At 41.1% G+C, this 20,262-nt stretch overlaps 1 protein-coding gene across 1 annotated transcript in view; it reads left to right on the top strand.

The window, feature by feature from the left end:
• The window catches only part of ATP8A2 (ATPase phospholipid transporting 8A2), a 589,227-nt gene that overhangs the window by 423,539 nt on the left and 145,426 nt on the right, over positions 1-20,262 (top strand). The window contains exons 31-33 of the mRNA XM_046664988.1: positions 11,234-11,295; positions 11,848-11,904; positions 13,297-13,404. Of these exons, the coding sequence (XP_046520944.1) occupies positions 11,234-11,295; positions 11,848-11,904; positions 13,297-13,404 (227 nt within the window). The remainder of the gene's footprint in view (positions 1-11,233; positions 11,296-11,847; positions 11,905-13,296; positions 13,405-20,262) is intronic.

The raw sequence follows: 20,262 nt of genomic DNA, 5'->3' as shown, positions 1-20,262 counted from the left end.
TGAGAAAAGCTAACCTGGTCCCGGCTTTAAGAATTGCTTCGTGGAGGATGTGACAACAGAGTTGAAGGTGAGTAGGAGTGAGCTAGGTAAAGAGTAGAGAAGAAAGGGTTTCAGGTTGTGGGAATAACGTGGAGTGAGAGGGTGTGATTCCAAGTGAATGAAGGCATATGTGGATGGAGGATCGGGGGGCAAGGTTGTAAGACACAGATTGCCTTGTGATTGTAAGGATGGAGACAAAGAGATCAGACCTTTCCGGGCCTTTTGGGACTAGCGAGCCTTTTGTAGTGTAAGTTTAGTGGAAGCCATTGATAAGTTATAAGCAGAGAGCCATGTATCTGATTTATTTTAATGTAACCACACTGGCGAGGATGATTGTTGAGTCCAGTTGGTTGGCTGGTGCGTGGTCTGGGGTAGTGACAGCAGCAGTGGGTGGATTAAAGAGCTGCCTACTTAGGAGGGAGAGCTGGAAGGACCCAGTACTGCATCAGTTAATACTTCCCTGATCTGCCTGATTGTTCTATGTCCTGCACCTGTTAGGAGAGTGTGCTGTTCCAGTTACGTAGTTTACCAACAAAATACTATATTTTAAAATAAGGTATGTGAAACAATAAGCCAACATTTTGTTCCCCTTTAAAAGTTGCTGACCATACTGTGTACAGATTTTAAAAGATCTAAAATAAATGAAAAAGATCCAGAGATAAACATTAAATGCTAAATGGGACAGAAAAGGGGAATAGTACCTCCACGGGGCCTCTGCCATCTGGAAGCTCCTGCTGAGAGGACAGGGTGGCGTGGAGGACATTCATAAAACCCCGAAGCATATGAATGAAGGAAATGGAACTTGGTCACTAAAAACTGGAAAGACACAACACTCTGGAAGCTTTGTAGATTTACACAAATGAAACTACAGCTTATAAATCTAAATAACTGGTTACCAACTCCATTGTTGTAATACACTTAAAATAAAACCAGGTTTTCAAATTCAAACTGTTTTTCCCCGTTTCAGTTTGTTTCACGCACACTGAGCTGGCAAGGTAAAGCTCTGCTGCTGCTCTGCCTTACTTCTCTGTAGCCTTGTTCTCTGGAAACACAGATTGGGTTGGTAGGGCCACTGTTTTCATTCAGTTAAATATTTTGTATGTTTCAATGTCTCTTTTAGTAGACTCTATGTTAAATGTATTTTAAACAGTAGGGTTTGGTTTAATGTTGTAAGAAATGCAAGCCAGAGTCCCCAAATTTCACCCTTATAACTTTATCAGGAAGTCGAATCACAGTGTATTAGCCAAGGTGGGAATAGCTGTTGCAATAAACGACCCCAAATCTCAGGGCTTAACCCAGTGAAGGCGTATTTCTTGCTCATGACCCCATCAAAGGGAGGAATGCATTGTTGGTGAGTGTACTGACTATTTTCTTATTTTCTGTATTCTGATGCTCTGGCATTTGAGTCCTGATCCTGGAGAGACTGTCCCTCCCAGGGCTAGCTAATGCCTAGAGAGAGCAAACAACCCTGCTGCAAGCTTGTCTTTGATATAAAGACCAGCCAGTCTAGAGCCACACCCCCAACCATCTCCTTCATCAAACTCTCACACACTAAGCCAATATCCCCCGTGCCCTAAATCACCCTGAGGCCAGGTACCAGATAACTAGGGATCACCCTATAACCCAGAGCCTGTTGGAATTATTCAAACTATCCAATCCTAAGCTCACACAGCATCCCTACCCTGCCTTGCCCACTCTGTCCTGTGAAAACCCAATAAAGGCTCTGGGCCATGCTCTCTCCTCTCCCCTTCTGCCTCCTGGCTGACCCTGCTGCTTCTCTTTGTGGTCCTGCATAACGTCCCACTTCTCCTGTTTCCAGGGATCTGTGAGCATAAACTTCTTGCTTCATGACAGTCATTCCCATGTCTGCGTATCTTACCATACTTGATTAAAACACACCCTGGGTCCATTTCATACAGCAGGGCTCCGTTTAGTACATAGGCCCCTGAGTTCACCCATAGCCTGAACACTAGGAGGGGAGAGAGCTGGGAGAAGGATTGCTTGCTCTTAACCATTTCTGGCAGGAATCGGTCCATGTCTTTGGCTCATGTCTGATTGGCAAGAACTAGTCACGGGGCCCCACCTGGGTACACAGGGCTGGGGAATGTCATTTATCTGTGCACCCAAAAATAAGAAAGGAGTCTGTGGTCTCACTAGGTGGCTGTTTGACATTGGCCAAGTTTACTTTCCGTCATTTTTACTTTCTTTTTGCAATCTATTTTTAGTAAACAAAAGTGAAAAAAGAAAAAGATTGAAATTTGAGTTTCATATCCTTAACTTTATCCGTCAGAAATGGGAGTAGAAAGGAGAAAATCCAGCAAGAGGCTTATATAACCAGGAACTTAACCCAGGACTGGTTGTGAATGCAATTATAATCACTAACACTTGTATAAACTCTACCTTTTATAAACTCTCTCCAGTATTTTATACCACTCTTTATGGAGAAAGGAAAAAATAAATTTTCTCTTCATGAATACATCGTGTTGGAAGCAGAGAGAATAGTTTGAATTACAGTACAGGCATTTGAGCAGGTTGAGTTCTAAGAGCTTATTTGTAAATTAGTTATTTGAAACGTGGAATACATTTTCCCTCTTGATATTACTCTCATAGTAGCTGGTTGGCAGCGTAGCTCGTCTGAACCTCTGGAGTCTTCAGAGGCCCAGAGAGTGAGTTGGGGAAAAGAGACCTTGGTAATATTCTGGATCAGAATTTTCTGCTCTGAACTAGTGCTGCTGAAAGTTCCTGAAGCAAAAGTGTGGGAGAGAGAAAGCAGGAGAAACTTGGCATCTGCTCTCCAACCAAAATTCTTGGCAAATGCCTTGATGTCAAGGGAATGGTGCCACTTCCACCCTAATCTCTCTGTGGAGTGAGGTGCCTGTGGTGTTCAATTCAGGTGTTCCATGGCTTCTTACTACATTAAAGATACACATCTAGATGCACCCCATCTGTTTTCTTGATTATTAAACCCTGTCTTTCCTGACCGTACAGTACTATGCTATAACTTTGTCTTCAAATTTTGCTTTTTGTGAGAGCCATTTCTGAATACATTTTTGTGGTTTCGCTGGATAATGAGGTAATGTTTTTAACAAGCATTTAATTGAAATGGCTTCTTTATGAAATGTCATCAGCCTAGCCCTTTGGAATATTGTAAAGTAAGTTCCTTGATCATTCATCATTCTGTTTAGAGAATGAGACATACGTTTCTTACAAATTGTGGGTTTTCCCACAGATACTTTCAAAGAGGTTTTTGCATATAACATTTTTGGGCTGCCACTACTAATGTGGAGGGCCCATTTGGTTTTGTCTCAGCTGTTCACCATAGTCTGTTTTAGTGACTGTGTTTCTAAACCGCATTTGGCTAATCCTGCTTTATGTTGGTCCCTGAATCCAACCAGATTTTGCAGATAATCTAAGTCTGCAAGAACAGGCTGATCTGCTGCTGTGGGTTGGTGGATTCTGAAGCCATAGCATTATATTGGCCTCTAGGAGAATGCGCTGGCTGTTCAGGACAGTGTTTCTAGCTCTGTCATTTTGTAGCACTTTGGATGTATAGTAGGCACACCATCATTATATTAGGTTTTACATCATATGTAGCCACAGTCAGATCATTCTAAATGTGACTCAGTGTTTTATCAAACAAAGCAGATGGGGAATTTTTCCTGCTCTTTCAGGTTCTTTACTGTGTGGAAATCCTCCCCTGGACTTTTGGGACAGGCTACACCCTCCTTTCTCATTTCAGCTCTCATCTGGATGAATCTGATCTTGATTTGCAAAAGGCTAACTGAACTCAGATCGTTCAGTTAAAGGCCAGCTGTTGTGATGCAATAGGCAGCTTAATCCTTCTTACCTCTCCCCTTGCTCTGTTATGCCTTTGTGTGCTAATGATGGGTTTCTGTTGGGAAAGTGCTCAGCAGCCTGCTGGGTAAGGTGGGAAAACAAAGCTTTGGTGAGATCACATCTCTCCACATGCACTTGTGATGGAGCTCTTTTATAGGGACCTTTTTAAAGCCTTGCATGGTTTGGCTGCTGCTGACCTCAGGTCTGGCACAAACCACCGTGGTCCCACCCCCATCTCCTGCAGCTCGTCGTTCCGTCCCGCCCGACGGGGCAGGTGTCTACCTCCTTGCCTCTGCGGACTGCTCTTTAATGCCTGATTGTCCTTTCCCCTCTCACCGCCCCCTTCCTCCCAAAGATCCATCTACACTACCCCATCCTGCTTTGAACTACTGTTCTTACTATTGTCTACACAGAGGGAGTTTAAATAACGTTCTGAAGGTTGGCCTGGGGAGCCCAACTACTCACCTTGGTTTGGGGATTATTTTTCCCCTATCAAAAAAAAAATCAGCTGAGATTCTAAATATCTAACTAAAATAAAAACAGCCATATTACAGGAAAGATGTTTTCTTGAGTATGGTAACGGAATCACACCAGTTCTAAGATTAAGCAAAGTGGGAAGAAATAATTTGTCAGCAACATGCTTCAGGAATAAACTGGACAATCGAAATGGGCTTTTCTAGCCTCAAATTCTCAGCAAGCTGTAGGTTATTAATGTGTTCATCCTCCAACGATTTCTTAGGAAGTCTGCTCTGTTCTTCAGGGGTATGTTACTGGCAAGTTTTAACAAGGAATGATGCCCACAGGCATTTGCCTTTAAAACAGTTGAAATATAACCTGTAAGAGAAAAGCTATTGCATGGGAATTTCCCCAGCACAGTGTACAGAGAGATGATTGTGACTTGTTTAGAGGATGCTTTATCTTCAGAGGCTCTTGGCATGTCCCAGAATCTCAAGTTGGTTTGGGAGTTTCTGCTCCAAGGAATAAATTATTTCCAGATGGTATTAGTTTTGACTGGGGCAGGAGATACTCTTTCCTATGCAGAAAACTGAAATGCAATGTTGAGTTACCCTTCCAAAATGATGAACTGAAATATTAGGTTTATCCTGTCTTCACAAATAGTTGCTTTCAGTGTATTCAAATTACCTCAAGTGTAAACATTTTTTGTGATGCCAGTAGCATTTTACTATCATCACAAGTTAAAAATCAATCCATTATAAAGCTCTAGGAGCTACAGTTGGAAATGTCCTTTAGGTTTCCCTATCTATTTCTTCTGTCCGTGCCGCGTCCCCAGTCTAATGTTCATAGTCTTAAGGGTCTCCATGAGGTGCTCTCTTCATTTTAAGTGAGCTCTCAGTCCCATAGATAAAGAGTTTGCCCCCTTTTAAAGGCCATCAAGCGTTGTGAATTTCATCACTTTGTACTAAAGCCTCTCGCTGTTTCTCGGTGCTGGTCGTGTAAACACTTAGGTCCCACCACATGCTCTCCTGCAGTCTTAGCCTGACTGGAGAGAACGGGGCTCTCTTCATACATGAGGCACTCTTACTTCAAGATGTGTTCTCTGTACTTCTTCCAGCTCATCTTTTTTCTTTCCTCGAGTGCTGTGTTTCTCAGACTGGGTGATTTTGCCCCCAGGGAATATTTGGCAATGTCTGGAGACATTTTTAGTTGTCACATCCAGGGTGTGGGTACTACTGACCTCTAGTGGGTAGGGGCCAAGGATGGTGCCAGACATCCTACAATGCACAGGACAGTCCCCCACATCAAAGAATTATCTGGAAAAATGTCAGTAGTGGTGAGGTTGAGAAACTCTGGACTAATGAAATGCCCACGTTAACTCAAAGTGAAAGCTCAGGTCTCAGGGGCTTCCTGCTGCTCCCCGGATTTGTGCACTTTTTATGTATATTTCCTTCTGTAGTGCAGAATTTCTGTCACATCAATCTAACTTTCTGTCCACTTTAGTTCTCTCCGAGAAAGTTCTTTCCCGTTAGGTGTTGGTATTTCAAAAGAGTACTTCCTAATCTAATTATTTTTCCCCTTGAAGTTGTTTCCCCTTTTATTCTTTAGAGATCATTTTTCTAACTCAATTAATGAAAACAAACTCATTTACAACATTTACAGTTTCTTACTAACTGCGTGACCTTTTGCATATGATTTAACTTCTCTTTGCTGCCCCAGTTTCCTCCTCTGAAATATGCAGATAATACTACTATTTCATATCATCTGGATTGATATGAAGACTCTTCATACTCTTCAACTCTGGGGGCTTGGAGTCCTACCGGAATATTACATGTATTAGTTTTATATGTCTTAGAGAATTTTGTATGTTAGTAAGTACACTAATGTATGGAAAGTGGTTAGAGCAGTGCCTGTCATGTAGTGAGTAACATGTTATCTATTTTCGATGTGGAATTTATGTTGTCTAACAATTTTCTGTTTATTGTGTGTACATCCATAAAATATGAAACACATTCTAAACCCTCCATATTAGACAAATGCTTTGTATATTTATTTCTTTTAGTATATGAATCAACCAAGATTTGAAATATTGGCTTTAAAAGGAAACTCAAAAAGTTGTCAAATCAAATTGTAAACTTTGATTTTCAACTTAGTCTCCTACCTCTTCCAACTCTTCCATCTGATCAGAGTTTTCTCTAGACCCCGTTAGAGCCGAATGAACTTCAGGGCACTCAGACCACTGCTCTTCTCAATTAAAGTGCCTGTCCTCCGTTCACGAACACGTGGGATGAGGCTGAGACTGGGAACTACATCCTAGCTCAATCAAATGGGAGGAAGATCCGAAGATCTCAAGTTTCTCCCATTAAATACCTTGAGCTGATTGAGCACCTAAGAATGTGGACCTTAGAATCTTGGAATTGTCTATCTGAAAGGAACCATAGTGATAATTGAATCATCATCCTCTGCATCTGATAGGAAACCCCCTTTTATCGATGTGGAAACTGGGACTCAGAACCTAAAATTTTAGAAGTCTAAATAGTGGCAGAGCTGGAAGAGGAGAGCAGGGCTGGAACAAGGGCTTCTCACTCATTCCTGGGGTTTTTTCTAGTAACCCAACTCCTTCTCTCCACCTCATACTTCTAAATATCCTTTTGTTTCCATTTTGCATAGCATCACACTTTATCTGTTCTTCCTTCATGGATTTAACATATTGATCACTTCTTACCAAGTTTTCCTGCGCTACTCTTTTCCTAACTATTCCTGGATTAATGTGACCAGAACCAGTGTTCTCCATCTCAAGTAAATGATACCACTGTTTCCCTAATTACTCGGGGAAAAAAACCTTGAAATTACCCTTGGTTCCTCACGTTCTTTTCCACCCCACATCCAAATCATAAACAAATGCTATCATCTCTACCTTCAAAATATGTGCCAGTTTCTATCACCTGTTTCCACCTCCAACATAACCACTATGGCCTGGAATAGATTGTCCAACAGAACTTTCTGTGATGATGGAGACGTTCTGTATCTGTTCTGTCCAATACAATAGTACTAACCACATGTGGCTATTAAGCATTTGAAATGTGACTAAGTGTGACTGAGGAACTGATTTTTTTTAAATAACAGCTTTATTGATATATAATTTACATACAATACAATTCATCCATTTAAAGTGTACAATTCCATGGTTTTTAATATATTCACATAGTTGTGCAACTATCACCTTAATCAATGTTTGAGCATTTTCATTGCCCCCAAAAGAAACCCCATACGTTCTAGCAATCACTCCTCATTTCCTCCAAAGTATCATCACCTCCTGGCAATCACTAATCTATTTTCTGTCTCTATAGATTTACCTATTCTGAACATTCATACAAGTAAAATCATACAATATATGGCCTTTTGTGACTGGCTTCTTTCACTTAGCATAAGATTTCCAAAGTTCATCCATGTTATAGCATACATCAGTACTTTGTTCCTCTTTATTACTCACTAATATTCTATTGTAGAGATATACCACATTTTATCCATTCACTAGCTGATGGACATTTGGCTGTTGTGAATAATGCTACTGTGAACATTCATGTACAAGTTTTTCTATGTTTCATTCATATATTTTTATTTCTCTAGAGTATGTACCTAGGAATGGAATTGCTGGGTCATATGGTAATTATACACAACCTTTGAGGAACTTCCTCACAGTTTTCCAAAGTGGCTGTATCATTTTACTTTCCCACCAGCAGTATATGAGGGTTATCATTTTACCACATACTTGCCACCTCTTATTATTATCTCTCTTTTTTTTTTTAGATTTTTTTAATTTTTTCCTTTTTCTCCCCAAAGCCCCCTGGTACATAGTTGTGTATTCTTCATTGTGGGTTCTTCTAGTTGTGGCATGTGGGACGCTGCCTCAGCATGGTCTGATGAGCAGTGCCATGTCCGCGCCCAGGATTCGAACTAACGAAACACTGGGCCGCCTGCAGCAGAGCGTGCGAACTTAACCACTCGGCCACGGGGCCAGCCCCCTATTATCTCTCTTTTTTATTATAGCCGCCCTAGTGGCTCAATGATATCTCATTGTGGTTTTGATTTTATATTTCCTTGATGGCTAATGTTGAACATCTCTGCATGCACTCATTTGTACATCTTCTTCGGAAAAGTGTCTATTCATATCCTTTGGCTGTTTTTAAATTGTTATTTATCTTTTTATTGTTGAGTTGTAAGAGTTCTTTATATATCTAAATATAAGTTCTTTATCAAATATTTGAAAGTGCTTTCTCCATCCTGCAGGTTGTCTTTTCCCTTTCTTGCTGGTGTCCTTTGAAGCACAAAGTTTCTAATTTCGATGAAATCTAGCTGATCCATCTTTTTCTTTTGTCACTGTGCTTTTGCTGTCATATCTAAGAAACCATTGCCAAATAAGGCCGTGAAGATTTACCCCGTTTTATCTTAATAAGTTTTGTAGTTTTAGTTCTATGATCCATTTTAAGTGTGCTATTCAGAGGCATTAGTTACATTCAGAATGTTGTGCAGCCATCACCATTCTCTATTCCAAAATTTTTTCATCACCCAAAACTGAAACTCTGTACACATTAGGCAATAACTCCTCATTTTTCCCCTCCTCCCCAGGACTTGGCAAGAACTAAATTTTTTGTTTTATTTTGATTAATTTAAATATAAACAACTGTGGCAGCTAGTGGCTACCACATTGGACACAGCTCTACACACCACCAGCATCGCCCTCCTGGATGTATTTCCAAACTGGCATTGCATTTGTTATTACTCCATTCTTGGTTGTCCAAGATTTATTCTTCCATAAAAGCTGGACTATTCCCTTAAGAGCATAACTCGTACCATTTCACTCTGCTCAGAATCCTCCTGTGGTTTTCTAGCACAATTAGCCAAGAAATCCAAACTCCTCACCATGGCCTACGTTAATTTGCCCCTGTAACTGAGCACTCTCCCAGTGTTTCCAGCCAAAATGGTCTTTGTGATGGTCTTTGAGCTTATCAATGCTGTCTATATTCAGACTGTTGGCAATTCCTCTTCTCTCTGCCTGGAATGATCTCGCTCTAGATAATCATGTAACTCATTCCCTCATACTGTTCAGATTTGCTCAAATGTTACCTTCCCAAAAAGACTTTTTCTGAACTCCCTATCTAAAACAACAGCCCCTGTCACTCTCGATTCCATTACCCTGCCTTATATTTCTTTGTAGCGTTTATTACACCTGACATTTTACTGTGTATCTGTTTGTGTATTTATGTTCTGCTTCCCCAGCTATAAATGTGAGCTCCTGAAGACAGGGTCTTTGCCTCCCTGGTTCCCATAGTAGTACCTGGCATAAAGTAGACTTTAAATAAATACTTGTTGAGTAAATGACAGAATAATGTTACCACTTTCAAGACTATAATCTCTGTTAGAATCAAAGGAATGGTCTCCTGTCTAATCTCAAGTGTTTTTGATTGAGGCATACTTTTAAAAGTGTTGCATTTATCAATTTTAGGACCAGTTACTGAAAAGTGAACCCCCACAGTTTTGAAGAACTGTTTGCTAATACATCAATGTGTTGCTTTCTTGAGGTTAATTTAGCCTCTCTCTTACTTTTTCAACTTTTTCTCTGCTTCCTTTTAATGAAGTCCTGCCTAAGCTTCTAGTCTCTCTCCACCACCTCTCCCCTAGGCTTTGAGGTCATTCCTTTTTAAGTCAGTGGCCATATCTCTCTCTGTTCTCCTGGGATGAAGGAAACCCTCAGATTAGGTCTGTACCTAATGCAGCCCACGATGTTGCTTGGTGGGTTAATCTTTCCTCATCCACAAATTTACCTATCTAGAATCAGGAGAAAGGGCATGCCGTGGAGCTGGATCCAGGGCCACGCAATTTCCATATTGTGCCTGTGAAGCTACTTGATCATTACAGTGTTTCAGAAAACTAAACAGATCTTGATTCTTTAATAAGAGTTGGAATCTTCAACAAGCACATGGATAAATTGGCGAGCCCAAATATGTGTGCATAGCAGTTATTGGGTTGGAAATTTGAACACAAAAATCCCTATACACTTGGCCTATAAGACACAGATCTAAATCTGAGTATAAAAGAGAATAAAAGGAGATTGGCCGTATCATCCGAAGAAACCATCCTGATCTTAAAACAGGCTTTGACCCCTCCGGATAAAAACCAGATTTTTCACAGCAGGCTAGCTGACATGAATTAGACAATTCTATTAGAGTGCCGCCTTAGTGATTGTTATATATGTTGTAATAGTCATCCATAACAAAGAAAAAAGTGGAAAAGACATGAAAATTAAAGCTTCAAAATCCTAGTTGTATTTTCCAGACGTCTCTCATTGGATTGTCTGCATTCCCCAAATTTATAGACTCCAGAAGTTCATGTAGTTGCATTTCAGAACATGAGTAGTGAATACCCTCCAAAATTCTGAGTTCAATAATTATGAATTGATTTTGTATTCCGGTAGACATCTTCTTTTATTGGCCTATAATTTCAATTTAGCAAAAACTAAAAATGAGTAGTAAATGAACACTTGGAAAAGGACTCATACTGACATTAATAAAGAGATAAGATGTTTTTATTCTATCCCTTTTTTTTAACCCAACAAAGGGAGATTTTAATCTTTATAAAAAAGTAAATTTCAATGCAGATCAAGTGTTTGGTTGTTTGGTTTGTTGGAAAGCTAACTTTGTTCATTTGCTTCATTTGCAGAAAATGTAAGATGGAAAAAATTCAGAGTTAGAAAGAGAAGGCATTAGAATCACAGATGACGCAATTTTCGAAATTCCCTTGTATTTTGATAAGCGTTCCTAAAGTTCTGTTTTTATGTTCTGAATAAAATAGATTTCAGTGCTCTGTTCCAGAAGTTAAAAGTAACTTCTTTGTCTTTTAGATACTGTGTTGGCCAATGGTCATGCCACAGACTACTTATTTGTTGGAAATATTGTTTACACGGTAAGTTTCTCTCTCTGTTTCTTGAACCGTTCTTAAGTGGCCTGTGTGTAGGTTCTGCCTCTGGAAATTCTTTATGTGAGGCCTTCCTCATTACTATTTGTTTTAAATCTTTAAACTGTATGTTATAGATTTCTTAAAGCTCAGAATGGTTGTGAAATCTTACCTCATTTTTTAGAGAAGATCGTGCAGAGTCAAGATTTCTGGAGAAGGGATTAACAGATTTCCTCATTCTGCAAATGACCATTTCAGATCTCCTGTGAAAAAACAGTGCTGAAGGAGGTCATTTTCCCCAAAGCCTCCGAGCTAAGAAAAGGGCAAAAGAAACTATTACTTGTGAGAAGATAGTCAGTAAAATGAGCTTTTCTTGAAGTAAACCTGCCTGTATATGCCCTAAAACTAACCCCTAGAGAATTAGCTCCCAAGATGGCACTTTCCATGCACAGCTGCCCTGGGGGCAGTGCCTCTAGAGGGGAGCCTTGGGATTTTTCCTGGGAAGTAAAAATAACTCACTGAGGATAATATGTTTTCCCAAATTCCTCTTTCTTTTCACAGTATGTCGTTGTGACTGTTTGTCTGAAAGCTGGTTTGGAAACTACAGCTTGGACTAGAGTAAGTTTTCTCTAGAATTGTTTCTCTCCAGTATAGGTATTTTTTTATGGTTTGATAATCATTTTAAGCCTTGGGAAAACAGTGTGCAATATCTAGCTATCTTATTTTAAGTTTTGCATATTTAAAATTGTGTTTTGATCTTTATCAGGGCAAATTTGCAATCCAAAGTTTCCTGAGGATGCATTTGCTTGACACTTAATACAGATCTAAGCTATTAACAGTCATTTCATTTCAAATGTATATGCACCTTGTCAAAGAAAAAATACACACAGAAAATACAGAACCACAAAAAGGAGAATTATAATTTCCTTAATTTTACCCCCAAAAGATAGTTACTGTTAACTCTTTGCTGTATCATCTTCCAAACTTTGTTCTCTGTGTTTATTTTTTAATAAGGTAATGCATTACAGAACATATAGTTTTGTAATCTTTTTCACTTAAAAATATATCGTGAACATTTTCCACACCTTAAAATATGCTTCTATATGATTCTTGTTCATGATTAAAGAGTATTAACTTCTATCGTTATCCCCAACTTTAGACGCTTTGATTATTTCCAACATTTGGGGATTATGACCAATGTTTCATGTCTTCTGTCACTGCTATTTAAATAGGCTCCGAATTCTGTGCTGAGAAAATGGGGGAGGGGTGGGAGATTAACGTGGAAGCGGGGATTTGTTAAGGGACAAGGGAAATTGACCCACCTGAGAGGTGATGCTGGCTTAGCCTGGATGTTTGAGGAGGAGGTGGTGAGAAGGGCGCAGATTCTGGATGTACTTTTTTTAAAAAGCTAACAGAACTTGCTGATGAATGAGATTATGGAGTGTGGAAGAAGGCAAGAAGGCAAGGATCATCACATTAAGAGGACAAAGGAGAAAAAATTTACAACTCAGTAGATTCTTAAAGGGTGTTGTTAAGATATCTATTCCAGATTTTTTAATATCCAGATTTTTTAAAAGTTCTTTGGAAAATGAAAAGAACAATCAAAGTCTCAAAATGATAAATAAAAACATCTTGTTCATTTGGTCTGTTCAGTGCTCTCTTACTAGATTAATGAGACCTTGTTTTATACAACTCCAAATTGGAGCAAACACTGGTGAGGAATGGAGAGAGCCTGCCAAAAGTATGGGATGGATCTGGAGGAAGGTCAGCTGTAGCAGCAAAAGCACTTTCATCTTCAGAGGAGTTCAGGGCCACTGGTTACTTGAATTCATTGTTCAAAATTTGGAGACAAGAAAATTAGAAAGATGGAACTCTCCAATAACTGATGAGTTGTCGAAATCTTTCCATAAAGAAAGGCAGCTTGGACACAGGGATTCTGTGGCCGATGGCGTTCAGTGGCTCTCCCGTGCCAGCAGAGAAGCCCTGCCTGAGCGTGTGTTTTCTTTGCAGTTCAGTCATCTGGCTGTCTGGGGAAGCATGCTGATCTGGTTGGTGTTTTTTGGCATCTACTCAACCATCTGGCCTACCATTCCCATTGCTCCAGATATGAAAGGACAGGTCAGTGCTGGTCATTGTAAGTGGACTCTCCGTGTCTCATGACAGCAATGCTTTTCTGTGTGTGGGCTTTCCATGTCTTATGACAATGATGAACTTCAGGAGAGGTTGATATTGCCTGCTTCCATCAAAATTTATCAGGAGCAAAACAAACCAAATGAAAGCACCTGGAAGAGATTGTCCAATTCATAGAAATGGCATTTGAAATTTTAGCTATCGTGAAAACTGTTGACTTGAATCCTCTGACTTACCCTGCTTGTCCACATTTCCACAATGTTGATTACACACAGTTCTGATGCGTACAGGTCATGGCCCTTGGAAAACTGGAGATATTTTGAATTATTCATAATCTAATGATTATGTTGATTATACTTTTGATGTTCAGTGTATATTATACTCTGATGAGTTGATAATTAGTCACCTGTGAAAGATAAATCTAACGACTCTGTTAACCAGGTCATTAATTAATCAGAATATCTCATTGTTCATCTCTTTAACTGGAGAGGCTGAGATTCAAGACCTTTATACTCATTTGAATTTTTGTAATATTTTCTTCTTTATTATCTTTGTCCAGTGTTTGAGATTGAGCCATCAAAAGTGACAAAGTGGATCTTAGAATCCCACAGTATTGGGTCTGGAGAAAAGCATGGCAATCCTGTGGTCCAAACCTCCTCAATTTAGAAATGAAACTGTTCAGACCCAGATCCCCCAGGTCCATCTCACAGACCACAGCCAGCACTGCCCTGAGACCCTGACAAGGGGCCGCCTCAGTTCCTTTGCTTTAGAGGCCTCTGCATTGGCCGTCCCTGGCTGGATATGTTTCCTTTCACAGAGTAAGAAGCCCATGGTGCACAAAGCGAGCACCCCACTTCTAGTCCATTCCTTGGCTTCCCAGGACGCTGAGTTTCCTTCCCAGACAGCCAAAAGCCCACTTCCCAGGTCTGCCTGGTTCTCTGCCCAGATCCAGGCCAGAGTGCGCACCCCCGGGTCCAAGGGACAGCTATTTGCAAGGGATGTGCCCTGGGTCCATTGGTATATCCACCCACATTTGCATGAAGATGCTTGTGCTGTGGGACAGAACTAAGTATGGAAAGAGAAGGACTGTGAGTTGGGGACTTCTACTGGTGTTTCTGCCCTGGGATATGTATTTTAGGGGCAGGCCTGTGCATGGCACATCTGGCTGCCATCTTTGCCTCACTTACTCTGCAGAAATGTACCGAAATTCCTGGGTCTACCCAAGTTTGGATACATGTCCAGCAGCTATTTCACCTGAAATAATCCAGGGTGGCATTGCTTACCTTTTTTACTTGGTGGACAGTCAGCTGATAGACCCCAGGCTGTCTGGGACCTTCTGTAAGTGTGGGTGCTGAGTGGGACAGAAATATCCTACACAAGTAAGCTCATGTGTCCCCTAATGCATCTTTGCTCTCTGTAAGGAACCAGGGCAAACACGTAACACACTGTTTAGTTCTTTGCCAAATCCAGGTGAAAGAGGAAATTATAAGAACCGAGAAGATTGTTGTGTAGCAAAATAAGTGTTTCCCAACAAAGATACTTTGTACATTCAAAGAAATCGGTTATATTTTAAAGCAGTGTGATTCATCCCCCAAAAAACAAATCAGGGAAAGTATTCACTACACTGAGGATCATTTGGTAAGGTGTTGGTGCCTAGAATGTCTGCTTTGTGTTCTCTTCCTTCTGATTAAGGGTGAGTATGGTCTGATGAATATTTCCTGCAGGGTATTTTCTGGTTCAGGACAATAAAAGGGACTGCAGCTGATTGCTGTAGACAGTTTCCTGAATTAGAGGAGAATGACAGCTGCCTGGATGGGGTCAGCTGATATGTGACTGGCCGACAAAGCCTGTTCCTTTGAAAGCCCCTCCCAGTGCCCCCACAAAGAGATGCCCTAGTGAGCACCCTCTGTATGCATTTGTATCAGTAATTTCAGTTCACATGTGCACAAATTAGGCGGGTTGCCGACTCTCACTCCCATCAAAAGGCTGACTTTCAAAGCGCCAAGGGACCACGTTTGCCACGCAGTCACTAACATGCCACATTTTCACTATCCAAGTCGCGTGCTGGTCTGTGTGGTTAATGGTGTCATTTCCATAGTTGGGGACTTTCTGAAGAAATTCAATGAACTATTCCTACCATCCAAAAGCAAAGAAATTGTAATACTAAATCACTATATAATATTATTTCACTTTGGTATAAAAGCTTTTTCTTTTTTACTTAAACCATCTTGTTTTAACTTTTTTTTCTCCCCAAGGCCCCGCCACATAGTTGTACATCCTAGTTGTAAGTCACTCTAGTTCTGCTATGTGAGATGCTGTCACAGCATGGCTTGATGAGCGGTGTGTCGGTCCACACCCAGGATCCGAGCTGGCAAACCCAGTCCGCTGAAGTGGAGTATGCGAACTTACCCACTTGGCCATGGGGCCAGCCCTTCATTTTAACTTTTTTGTTGGTTGGTTTGTTTCCACGAGGCAAATGATGTTGTTTTGAAATCAAACATAGCTGGCTGAGACTGAGGTTTTCATTAGACATTGACTGAGATGATGAATGTACTTTTCATGTCACAGGACTTCTGAGTGGGTAATGGCCATCTTTTAAAGAGCTGTTTGTCGTCTCTAGTCTTTCTCAGGCAGGGAGCTCTTAGTGGGGACAAGGTGTCAGAAAACAACGTCAGAGTCAACTTTAATACTCTTTCTCCTGGTTTCTGCTGCCCAATGGTTTGTTCATTTTTTGAAAAGTGGCAGAGAAGTATTAAAAAATATTTCAACACTTTTGAACAGTCGTTTGGGTGGAGAGTGGCTAAAACTAGACTGAAGTCTCAGAAAGGCTTTCTGCTGCCTCCGGAGGAATCACATGCTGTCAGAAAGAAAGACGGGAACTGGGCTCAGGTGTAGGCAGAAACAGGAGTTGGCTCTCTTGGGGACTATTGAAAATATGCCCACGCCGCGTGCCTCCCTTTGGTTCTGGCTGGTGTTATGGATTGACTGGGGCCCCCTCAAATTCCTTTGTGGAAGCCCTAATCCTCAGTGTCATGGTATTTGGATGCAGGGCCTGTGGGAGGTGATTAGGTCGTGAATGCGATTAGTACCCTTATAGGAAGAGGCCAGAGAGCTAGCTGACTTGTGTTCTGCCGTGTGAGGACACAGTGCGAAGGTGAACACCTGCGCCTCGGAAGGGGGCCTCGCCAGGACCCGGCCTTGCTGGCCTCCTGATCTCAGACCTTCAGCCTCCAGAACGGAGAAATAAATTTCTGTTGTTGATAGCCACCCAGTCTGTGTTATTTTGTTCTGCCAGCCCGCGCTGACGAAGACAGGTGGGGAATGCTCAGAGTGGGAATACTCTGGGAAAAGACTGGTTTATTGTTATTATTATTACTGTTATTATTATTGTTATTGTTATTTTAAGAATGTTTCTAGTGACTTTTATAAACCATTTTTTGTAGTTCATGAAGCAGTAGGTTTCTGGCAAATGAACATGGTTTTTTTGAGCTCTAGAAATTAAACTAGTGTCTAATGGCAAACAGCATTTCTCACCCAGGAGCTGGAGATGGATTCAACACATGGAACATTCTGTCTATTCATAACATCTTAAACTGTTGAAAAGATGCATTGTTTCTGTGGGGGTTTCCCAAACTAATTTGATTAAATATTTCTTTGTCTTGTGCTTTATATTGGGAGTTTTTCTCACGAGGGAGAAGGCACATTTTCCCTGGAGGGCAAAGGAAAGGAAGGGCTGTAGAATTAGAGTTCTTTTCCACTGTCAAAGAGGCTTTATCTTCCCTAAAGCACCTCCTGATGTGGTACGTGAAACCCCACCAGGCAATGAGCCAGGAAGTCCCAGTGGAAGTTTCTGAAATCAAAGCAGTCATCTCTGTGCTGCTTCTCCTGACAATATGCAACATTTGTGGGATTTTAAGGGGCACCCTGTTTTTCCATTTTTCTAGGCCCAAGTTTAGATCTAAAGTGAATTAAAACCTCAGGTGTGTCTGTCCTGGTTCATGCCAAAGTCCTCAACTAGGGAAAACAGGTGATGATGTTTTTCCACAGGGGACCATGTTTTTCTTTCTCCCAATAGCATAACCATGGGTTATAATCCTCTCCATAATGGGTCCCAGAGGCAGTGCTTAAAGGTGGAAAATGGCAAACTTCCTTTAGCCCAAAGTTGCCTGCTCGAGCAGAGCTTTGGATTAGAGAAATAGGAAAACTGGACCAGGAAGTGTGCTTATATTTTCTGCAGGTATTTCTCAAGGCTTTTTACTTTGGGAGTATCTGTGAGGATGCCTTCTTGTTTGACCTCTGTTTAAAGGTCAAGAGAGCTGCTCCTGCCAGCTTTGTAACCCTTGGTAAATCACAGCCTGCGTTAGTTTCCTTATCAGCAAAGTCGGAATGATATTACCCACCCTAATTATCTCAGAGGAATGTGGTGCGGCTATAATAGGATAACCTATGGGAAATGTAAAACATACTTGCTCTTCTTTTTCCTGGACTGATCAATTATTTGTGAACTTTTGTAAATAGGAATATTGTGACTTAAACTCCCAATTGTTTTGGCCAATGAACTTTAACATTTTTTAGGTTCTAGAAGTGATATTTCTCAGTAAGGTCCGTTGACCACCTATGTCTGAATTGTCTGGGTTGTTTGCTAAAATGACAACCTCCTCCCCAAAAGTACGTACTTACAATACGCACACACACACACACACACTCTCTGAATCTGAATCTCTGGGTGTGGGGCCCCAGCCTCTGAATTTTAATAAATCTCCCAACTATTCCTCCTTTTAAAGCTTGAACCGCTATTCTAAAATACCTAAAATAGTATTCTATTACAATGTTTGAGCCAGTGCTGGGTATCAAAGGAGAAGATGGTATACTTCAAATATTCACAGCTGACTGACTTCTCATGCGCTTGGTTATGTAAGACACAGCAGGTAGTGCCAGTGACTGCTTGAAGGCATCTAGCTTTCTAAATAGAGGCTTATACCGAAAGACATTACATCGTTCACCATGGAAAAATACTCCTCACCAACTGTGGTGCTTTTCCTTTAAAGTTCTTTTCATGGCTAGTAAAAGAGAGAAACCTTTCACTTCAAAGCCTGCAGACTGCGAACTCTGGCTGCAGTGCCAAGTCCAGGCTCCAGCCAGTTTCTGGCAAATGACAGGCTTTTTTTACCCTAAACACAGGGAATGGGTTTACTTTTGAGGTTTATATACACACTTGTGTATACACAATGCAAACCCCAAGGAACTGAAAGTAAACAAAAGGAGGAATGGTTGCTGTTTGCCATCCTTGAATCAAAGCAATTAATTACTCATCTTCCCTAGGTAATTGCCGTCTCCTGGACTTTGCAGCCTAGTAAGATCTCAGGCCCAGGTATTTTCCACATGAAGTGTTAAAAGAGGAGTTCTGTTTGCAAGTTTCATGTGCCCTAGGAGGTAAGCCAAGAAGTAGGGTCAGCGATTGTGTCCCTCACCATCATTGCTCAGTGGCAGTTCCAGAACATCTCTGTAGGACAGGGCCACCTGAAGGCCAGGAGAGGACTTGTCCTCAGGTTAACTTCCATGATGTGGGGACATGGTTGGTTGTCCCCAGCATCCGTACTCCTTTGCCCTTTCCTAAGGGGGCCCAGTTTGCATCCACATGCTATGCCTTGTGCAAGAGGCCCAGCACCTTAGGAGAGCTATTTCCACCCGTAACTCCGGGAGAGCTTGATCCCAACCCCCATGCTATTGCGAGTGGTTTAGAAACTCTGACGGAGACACCAGGAGACATTCGTGGGGGGGCTTTCTGAGATAGAAGCGTGTTTGCTCCTGAAAGAAGTCCATCAAAGAGATGGCCTTCTCATGTGCATGATGTAGTTGCTACTGAGATGCTTGGAATTGTGCAACCACAAGGAGGGAAGCACGTCCAGAATCCTACTGCGGCTGTGAAAGGTGCAATAGAAAGACAAAGAAACAAGGAAAGTCTCTTATGTAGTTGTCGAGACACCAAATGAAGCCATGCTTGAAGCCCACCCCTGGCGTGGGCTCTCGAGGGACCAGCCTGTGCGCATCCTGCCTGTCCTTTGTGAGGAGCAGGTGCCTAAGAAATGCTCTTCACCCGCCTGTAGATGTTAGGATGTTTCTTTTCAATTCAAAAGTATGTGGTCAACCAGGAAAATAGGTGATTTGAAAAAACAGCTTAAGGCTAACATCGCATGTTATACTCTACTCGAAGTTAGGTGCTGGTAGATTTTTTTAAAGATTTGGTGAATAAGTACTTTAGTGTTGCAATTATTAGTGTTTTAGGTAATAACATCCCAGAAGCACCTAATATGAATATTGTAAGCTTATTGGAATTATCTTTAATACAGCAGTATTAAATAAAGTAGGTCCTATGTTCCTCAAATAATGTATTTCAGAAGCCTGTGCCTGGCTAGTGAGAGAAGTGGCCAACCTCACGAGGTAGGAAGTCCCGTCAGTAGAGACTTGCCTCTTGGTTTGAAATAACTTTTTGGCATCTTCTTTGTAAAGTTTTCTTGTGTATTGAACTCGGCCAAGTAATTTGTTGAAGTTCAATTTACATTTTGGCTTTTAAACGTGTACATTTTGTATAATAATAAGACTGACTAACAAGAAGGAACAGGCCGTGTTTCTGGATGACATAATTATCTGAACAAAAAGCAATAGGAGCAAAATTAGGAGGGCACGGACTTCCTGGTTCCTCACGGATCTCTCGTCACCCGTCCAGGGTGCCCCATTCCTCTGTGTTTGGCACCCGCACTCATTCCTGTGGGAGGCAAGCACTAGAACCGAAAAGAATTAAAACCATGACAAAAAATTCCCCATTGATAAAGAAAAGAAAAATCA

The sequence above is a fragment of the Equus quagga genome, chromosome 6, assembly GCF_021613505.1.
Source record: "Equus quagga isolate Etosha38 chromosome 6, UCLA_HA_Equagga_1.0, whole genome shotgun sequence".
NCBI lineage: Eukaryota > Metazoa > Chordata > Mammalia > Perissodactyla > Equidae > Equus > Equus quagga.
Note: the sequence above shows the minus strand (reverse complement) of the source record. Positions and strands in the feature narration are given on the sequence as shown.